This window comes from Tupaia chinensis, unplaced genomic scaffold (assembly GCF_000334495.1).
Source record: "Tupaia chinensis unplaced genomic scaffold, TupChi_1.0 Scaffold000555_1, whole genome shotgun sequence".
In the NCBI taxonomy this organism is placed as follows: domain Eukaryota; kingdom Metazoa; phylum Chordata; class Mammalia; order Scandentia; family Tupaiidae; genus Tupaia; species Tupaia belangeri.
This window is the reverse complement of record NW_006160067.1, coordinates 2,707,416-2,716,468: the sequence shown is the minus strand read 5'-3', so window position 1 is coordinate 2,716,468 and position 9,053 is coordinate 2,707,416. Positions and strand designations below refer to the sequence as shown.

The following is a 9,053-nucleotide window of genomic DNA, read 5'->3' as shown; positions in this document are numbered from 1 at the left end:
AAATTAAAAAATAATAATAACAAATGGAATTAAATAAATAAATAATTCTTTAAAAACATAGTAGTGACATTCATAGTTTAAATCTTCCATAAATTTTATAATTATTTGCCAATTTCATTTCTCCACTACAAGCAAGAATAAACATGCATAAATAGATGTAAGTATATAGACATATTTATTTTACTTATAGTGTATATCAAATATATCTCTGTGTCTGTGTGTGTATTTAGTATATCTATAGCACAGATCCCAAATTGTCCTACTGGATTAAAATATACGTACATTTTAATTTTAAAAGATAGCAGATGAGTTGCCCAAAAGATTGTAACAAAACATATTTCCAACAACTGTGTAATAGTGTTTCTATATCTATAATTTCTTTAATTGTTTTTTTTGTCTGGAGAAATTTTTGCTATAGGGCGCGTGAGCTCGCCAGAGAGAGAGAGACAGGAAGTGAGAAATCACTTCCCAGGGGGATGGCCACACTGCAATCCCTTCTTCTTCATTCTCCTCTCAGGATCTTGCACATGCATGCACACATGCCCGCTGTGAGTTTAAGCCACTGGGTCAAGACTCGAACTGCGATCAACTACATGGGAGTCCTACAACATAACCATTATGCCAACTGCTGGTCCCTCTCTATCTATAATTTCTAAGTAGCACTAAATGTTACAAGAATTTCAAATCTTTAATAATCTATTGTATAAAAATAGTAAATAGGGATCACCAGATGGTGTGGTGGTTAAGGTGCTAGACTCCCACATGGTTGACTGCGGTTCAAATCTGGACCTGGTGGTTTCTTTTCTTGCTTTCCCTTTCTCTCTCTTTGTCTCTCTCTCTCTCTAGTCAAATTAAAAATAATAATAATGACAATAAATAAAATAAAATAAATTTTTTTTTAAAAAAGTAAACATCTCAGAGCCAGCAGGTGGTGTGGTGATTAGTCACAGTTCAAATCCCAGACTGAGGGGCTTAAGAATCATGCTGGCTACATGTGTGTGCATGCCCAAAATCCCAGGAGGAGAATGGAGGAAAAGGGACTGTGGCATAGCCATACCTCCTGGGGAGTGATTTCTCACTTTCCTTCTCTTTTTCTGTCTTTCTTTGAAAGCATGATCCCTATGGGGAGAGGGGGACAAAAAAGTAAACAATTTATTTTATTTTCTAGAGAGATACTTGCTATAAGGCACAGGTGCTTACTGGAAAGAGAGAGACAGAATGCAAGAAATCACCTTCCGGGGAGATGGCCATACCACCATCCCTTCTCTTCCTTCCTCCTCTTGGGATTTTGGCACACATTCAGAAACAACCAGTGTGAATTTTAAGCCACTGGGTCTGGGACTTGAACTGTGGTTGGCTACATGGGAGCCCAGCGATGTATACCTTCTGCTGGTCCTCCAACAACTTATTTCTTAAACAGCAGTTTTTTGAATACTGGAAATAAAAAACTGTTTTTCAAGAGATTTTTGCCATAGGGCATGTGTGCTCTTTGGAGAGAAAGCTAGAGACAGTGAGAGGGAAAATGAGCAATCACCCTTGCGACTAGACCTCAATGCCTTCTCCTCTTTTCTCCTCCTGGGATCTCAGGCACACATGCATATGTGCCCGGTGTGATTTTTAAGTCACCAGATCCAGTACTTGAACTATGGTCAGCCATGTGGGAAGTGAGTGCCATCTGCTGGTCCCAAGATCAAAACTTTTCAACTTATGTATTAGTTATTTCTATTTGCGCAGCAAATTGTTCATTGTAACCTTTGCCAATTTTTCTCTTGCGTTGTTACTTCTTAAAATTTTAGGATCTTGGGGCCGATAAGTGATGCAGTGATTAAAAGTGTTGGACTCCCAAATGGCCATCTGTGATTTGAGTCCCAGTCCTGGTGGCTTGCTTTCTCACTTCTACCCCCATGCTCCACTCTGTCCCTCTCTGTTCAAATTAAAACAAATAAATAAAGTTTAAAAAACCATTCTTTAAACAAAAATTTTAGGATCTTTTTGTATATCAGGCAAATGAGGCCTTGGTCTATTTTTCTTAAAGAAGATATTTTCTCCAAGGCTCTATTTTTTAATGGATATCTTGACTTTTATACAAACAAATGTTTACTTTTAACATATTCAAATATTGTTTCTTCTGCTGGTTTCTTATCGTATGATCCCTTTGTAAGGTAAACTTTAACATCTTTTAAAATGCTTATTCTTTTAAAAATTTAACTCAAGGTAGCCACATTGTAAATATATTGAAAAATGAGGCAGTAAAATGGAAAGGTATCGTGCTATCCAATCACCTTTAGCACTTTTGAGTATTTTTACTCAAAAGTATTTTGTTTTATTTCCTTGACTATATATATATATATATTTTTTTTTGAGAGGTTTTTTTTCTATAGAGCACATGTGCTCACTAGAAAGACAGAGAGTGACAGAGAGACAAAAAGTGAGAAATCACGTCCCAGGGGGGAAGACCATGCCTCAATCCCTTCTTCTCCATTCTCCTCCCAGGATCTTGGGCACTCATGCACACACACCCAGGGAGAGTTAAAGCTACCAGGTCTAGGACTCGAACTGCAGTCGACTACATGGGAGTCCAGTGATGTAGCCATTATGCCATCTACTGGTCCCATCCTTGACAATATTTTTAAAGCTAAGATTAATCCTATTTGAAATTTCATTTCTGCTTATAATCAATGATATGTTGATCACATACACAACTTCAAAAGCTTTTTGTATGCTCATATGATGTCAATTTGACCTAAGGAGTGGAATACGTCAACTTGTCATTTGCAAGTCTTAACACCAAACTACTTTTACTTGTTGTATTGTTACTTTTAAAAAAAGCTATAGGGGCCAGCAGATGGTGTGGTGGTTAAAGGCGCTGGATTCCCACATGGCTGACCATGGTTCGGGTCCTGGACCTCGTGGCTTGCTTTCGTCCTTTCCCTTTCTCTCTCTGCCTCTGTCTGATCAAATGAAATAATAATAATAATAACAAATGGAAATAAATAAATAATTCTTTGAAAAAATATATATAGAACAAAGATAAAGGCAAATCCATGGTGAATGTAAATATTTCAGGATATACAACCACGTAGAACTTGAAGATTTTACTTATTGCGTTTTCTTGCCTCATCAAGTTCTGTACATCAAAGTTTAAAATATCTTGAGTATTCATGCATGTTTTGGTACAGACATGAACCTAATGGTATTTTCAGATCTTTCCAGATCAGATATGCCTTTTCTCTCTTGAAAAAGTATTTTCAATAACTGTAATATCAGGGGGAGGGGGGTACTATACTAAGATAGGACTGTGATTCCAACATAAGGAAAATACTCTTTCCAAAATTTTGAGGCCATTGGGAAAGTCAGGGCAAATTTTTCTATGCAAAAAAGAGTCATGACTTTCCTGATGACCCAATGGATTGACAAGAGGTTTTTTCTTTCTTTCTTTCTTCATTTTTATTAACTATCATTCATCTTTCTCCTACCAGGTATATGGCTTGGAATTCTGGAAGGGATTGGAATATTGGCTGTGATCACCAATGCCTTTGTCACCGCCATCACTTCTGATTATATCCCTCGGTTTGTCTACGAGTACAAATATGGCCCCTGTGCAAATCACGTGAAAGCAAATGAAAAGTAAGGTTGACCTTTACACATTGTCATCCTGAGTTTTATGTTTGTAATTAAAATGGGAATTTACTGGGATGTCTTGTTCTGTGATCAGGAAGGTCAGTGGCTCTGATTATTGTGTTTATAATGTGTTTATTAGATAAAATCAAGTGAAGTAAAGAGAGAAGAGTGTCTTTGACAGCAAATAATTTTAGAGTCTCTCTGTTTTACTTGTGAATGCATCACTAGGATCAAAATGTTAAAAACACTAGAAACTATTTGAAGGTCAAATTCAAGATCTGGAGGAGAGCTTAAATACCATTCAGTGCACTTTTCTTTATGTGTGGATGGGGAAATGGGTGCACTTTGCTCAAATTAATTTGGAGAAAATTAGGTAACCACACTTGTTAAGCAAATTTCTGAAGGGAACAAAGGTAGTTTGTGGGGAAAATACAGTTAGGTGTATATAGCCAAGGTGCAGAAAATGTTGCCTTAGCTTAGTCTCCCATGTATTTTCTGGTAAAACTTAAATCCATACTTTAGAGTAAGGCTTCTCAACCTCTGCTCTGTTGACATGTTAGACCAACTAATTCTGTCTTGTGAGTGAGGGTGAAGGTATTGTCTTTGCACTGAAGAATGATTAGCAGCATCTTTGACTTCTACTGGGTAGATTCCAGTGGCAACTTTCTACTCCCCAAGTTGTGACAACCAAAATATCTGCTGGCATTGCCGGATGTCCACTGTCTAAACAAAATAACCCAGTTTAGAACTACTATTTTAGATGATAGAGGTTGTTCTTCTCTTCTCTTCTCTTCTCTTCTCTTCTCTTCTCTTCTCTTCTCTTTTCTTCTCTTCTCTTCTTTTCCTATCTTGCCTCATTGAAAGACAGTATTAGGGAAGAATGCAACCAGATTTGGGGAACAGAAAGAAATTAGAGGCACTTAAGTAGGAGTTATAAGGGCCATGGTGGTTAAGACGAGGGGCAGGGCTGTGATTCCAACATAAGGAAAATATTCTTTCCAAAATTATTGAATTATTGGGCTCTTGGGAAAGTCATGACTTCTTTTTTTTTTTTTTTTTTTTTGTTCTGTGAAAATTCTTTTTTTTTTTTTTTTTTTTTTTTTTTTTTTTTTCTGAGAGAGATTTTTGCTATAGGGCATGTGCACTCTCCAGAAAGACAGAGAGAGACAGAGAGAAAGCAAGAAATCATCCTCCGGGGGATGGCCACACCACAGTCCCTTCTCCTCCTTTCTCTTCTCAGGATCTTGGGCATGCATGCACACACGCCTGGCATGAGTTTAAGCCACCGGGTCCAAGACTCGAACCATGGTGGACTACATGGGAGTACAATGACATAGCTATTATGCCAACTGCTGGTCCCAGTCATGACATATTTTTCTACCCAAAAATGAGTCATGACTTTCCTAATGACCCAATAGATTGACTAGAAAGTCAATGGGTGTCAAGGTGGTTATGATGACTGGATTCTACATGGTCAACTGAGAGGTTTAAGTCCCAGACTATCAGCTCATATGACATGCCAGGCAGGTGTGTACATGTCTGAAATTCCAAAAGGAAAATGGAGAAGACGGGATCATGCCACAGCATGACCATCCCCCATAGGGAATGCGTTCTCACTTTCCGTCTTTCCCTCTGCCTCTCTCTAGTGAAAGCATGCATCCTCTAGCAAAATTATAAAAATAAAGTTAAAGAAAGAGTTATAGACCCAGCCATAGTGGCACATACTGCTCAGATACAGTGTTTCTTGAGCTGAGACCACAAGGGATTCTTGAGTTCCATTATTGATCCAACCCGAAGTCTGGGCACAGTGGCCCATGCATGGAGTTCTAGCAACTGAAGAGGCTGAGCTGGAGATCATTAGCTTAACACTGACTTGGGTAGCGCAGTGAAACCCTGTCCAGGAAGAACCAGAGGCTCAGTCTAAGTGGTGCAGTTTGTAGCATACTGGCCTGCAGTGCTGGAAGTCACATGACCAACCCTGGGCTTTACCACCAAGTTGGCCAAACAACAGGCCAGTCTCCTACGCTGTGGGTGCCCCAACTCCCCAGGAGCTCGAGAGTGGATCATGATGTGTTGGGACCCTGTTGAGAGCTCTGTGTTTCTCTCCTTTACAAGGATGGGAAGGAAGGAAGGAAGGAAGGAAGGAAGGAAGGAAGGAAGAAAAAAGTAAAAGAAACAAATAAAGGAGCCAGGCATGGTGGTGTGCTTGGTGTGCTCCTATAGGCCCTGATCAGAGGCTGAAGCAGAAAGATTGTAACCTGGTGAGACCTGTAAAAAACAATGATAATAATAATATTAAATTAAAAAACAGCAAAAACATGTAACAGACGCAAGTACGGAAAGTTATTGTGTAAAGTAGTATCTTTGACTTGCTTGACATCCAGTGTATTTATGCTTTGAGAACCAATGTTGGATGCTATAAAGATGTATAATGATTAAATGTAAATTTAAAAAATAAATTACCTAAAAAAAAAAAAAAAGGAAAAACAGGAGGTCAGCCTTGAGTGTGGAAGTACCAAGGTGATAGGAGAGGCTGCTACCCCTCCTTCCTCATGGGTGCCCTGGGGCATGGAGGCAGGCAGAGGGTGTTACAACAGGAGCCCAAGTCTAGCAGGAAAAGGACCCTCACTCTGCTGGTGAACTCACCCTTTTCATGTAGACAGCAACTGACCCCTTCTGAAGCACCTTTGTGAACATAAATGTCTCAACTTTTCAGAGAGACATAATGAAGACTGGTGTATATTTTGTTTTGTATTTTATGCTTCTTAGCATTATCAAGGGATTTTAACTTGGAGGCGGACACCTTAGGTTTGGGTATAACTTAGCTCTCTACTAAAAGGCACATAGTCAATCTGGTCTAGTTGGCTCATGAGAAAAGTGTTGATAGGCTTTAAGATTAAGAAATGATGTGTGAAATAACATTTTACAAATATAAAATTCTATATAAATATAAGATGGATTTAATATTAATAGTGAAAAACCAAAGAAGTTTCTTCTTCCCAATCCAAAATGGTCGAAATGGTCTAGAAGCAGATTTTAAGAGTTCAGAGCACACAGGCTCACTTGCCTGCTTGCTTCCTTATTAACATTATTAACTAATATCTTTACTGCCACCTAATGGCAGGTGAAAATGCGACTGGCTTAGGTGTCTGCTGTTTCCATTTCAGGGCCTGCTTTTCATGTGGAAAGCACCTGACCCCCTCTCCACATTCAATGACTAGGCGGGTAGTCTAATTTCAAGGGAAGCTAGAAGGGCCCCTGTGACATTGGCTCTGCACGTTCAGGGGACACCCCATTGTTTGACTTGTTTTTCCAGGTATGCTTAGTAGCTAAGTTGGAGTAGATTCATTCATACTGATCATTTTCAAAGAGCAAGGTGGCAGAAGGACAAGATGATATTAGAGAAGAGAATATGGGCACAAGAATAGTTGAAATTATATATTATGGGATCTAGGGTGGAAGAGAAGGGAAGGGAATGAAGCCAGTGCTTCACTTTAGGGTTAGAATGAGATAGACATTGGTTTGAATCCAAGCCAACAATTGTTTGTTCTAGGGCCATGGTTCTCAACCTATGATCTGTAGATCTCCTCCAGTCCCTGAAGTCAATACTATTTTCACAATCATACTAAGACATTATTTGCCTTTTATGGAACCAGCAGTTGGCGTAATGGCTATGTCGCTCGACTCCCATGTAGTCGACCACGGTTCAAGTCCCAGATCCGGTAGCTTAAATTCACTCCAGGAGTGTTTGCATGCATGCCCAAGATCCCAAGAGGAGAATAGAGGAGAAGGGATCACGATGTGACCATCCCCCTGGGTGGTGATTTTTCGCTTTCTATCTCTCTGTCTCTCTCTGTCTTTCTGGGGAGCATAAGTGTGCATAAAGCATTTTTATGACATAAAAATGATGGCCGTCTTACAGAGTACCTCTGTCATTGCTGGAGTTATAAAGTTAGCAAATTTTTTCTAATGTGAAGTAATGATTGACAGATTTGATTATCCAGATTTGTATCATTTGCCAGCCAATTTTTTGTAGAATGCACAAAACTAGCCTGTCATCTAAAGGAAAATTATTGACAATATTTGTTGTCTTTTATAAAGATCAAATTTTGAAGTAAAAATTTTAATTTTTGATAACTAATATTTGCTACCGTGAGTTGGAAAGCTTTGAAAGACATTCAGAGTGTCTCTTTTTTCCTAATGAAAATAAATGGTAATATTAACAATAGTGATTTTTTTTCCACAAGTGTTTTATCTATTTTTGAAATGTGGAAGGTTTACATAATTCAAAGAAGAAATAGTTTCCAATGACCAGAGTTAGATATTACAAATTATGCAGGGATAAAAGATGAATTTAAAGTACAAGAAAAATCTCTGGATTTTAGTGTAACAACATACAAACTTTATTTATATGGTTTAAGATTCCACATTGCAGCCAAACTTTAAGATGCTTTCACATGTAGAGCTTTGGTGTGATAACAATGAAAAATACCCACGATTATCTGAAATGTTATCAAAATAATCCTTTTTTTTTCTAACTAGTTAACTCTATGAGTTAACTACCTCTTCAACCAAAACAATGGATTGCAACAAATTTAGTGTAGAAACAGATATGTGAATCTAGTGTTTTTATTAAAATAGACATTAGAGGAATTTGTGAACATGTAAATAGTGTCATTTTTCTCATTACTTTTTTTCTTCTGCAAAACATAGGTATTTTTCTTAACAGTGTGTCATTTATATTCTTACAATGAATTCAATAGTTATTTTTCAAGATTAAATATTTTCTAAATTTCTCAGTTTTAATTTCTGCTAGGATAAAATATCAGTAATTAACCCCTATAGAAAAAGCTCTTTCAGCCCCTCCCTCATTTTTTAAAGGTCTGGAGATCAAAACTTTTAAGAATTGTAAGCCTAGCAAAAGTTACTTAGTTTCTCTGAACTTTAGTTCTTTCTTTTAAATGATATTGATAATAAATATTTATGTTTCAAGGTTATTTTTTTTTAATTTTTTGCTTATTTATTTATTAAAATTGACAGAAGGGTATAAATGTATCATGTACAGCATATTGTTTTAAATTATATTTATATTGTAAAATAGCCAAATCAAACTAATTAGCATACACATTACCTCACATAGGAATTATTATTTTTTTTAATTTTATTTTTATTTTTATTTTTTTTCCAATTTATTTGCATTCATTCACTGTACATCATTACAGCATACAAAATGAGATTTTCCATCCAGAGTACACTGTATATTGTCTCAATCAAGCACATCAACAAACATGTTATTATTAGCAAATGATCTTCCATTTCTTGTTTTCTGTATGTTTTGCTTTTTCCCCCCATCCTTGGTTCCCTCTCTCTTACCCTCTGCCACCTCCTGTTCTCCTCCCACACTGTCTCTGTTATCTATTTCTATACCATTT

At 37.3% G+C, this 9,053-nt stretch overlaps 1 protein-coding gene across 1 annotated transcript in view; it reads left to right on the top strand.

Moving 5' to 3' along the window:
- ANO3 (anoctamin 3) overlaps nt 1-9,053 on the top strand; it is a 201,450-nt gene that overhangs the window by 175,881 nt on the left and 16,516 nt on the right. The window contains exon 21 of the mRNA XM_027775367.1: nt 3,480-3,627. Within this exon, the coding sequence (XP_027631168.1) occupies nt 3,480-3,627 (148 nt within the window). The remainder of the gene's footprint in view (nt 1-3,479; nt 3,628-9,053) is intronic.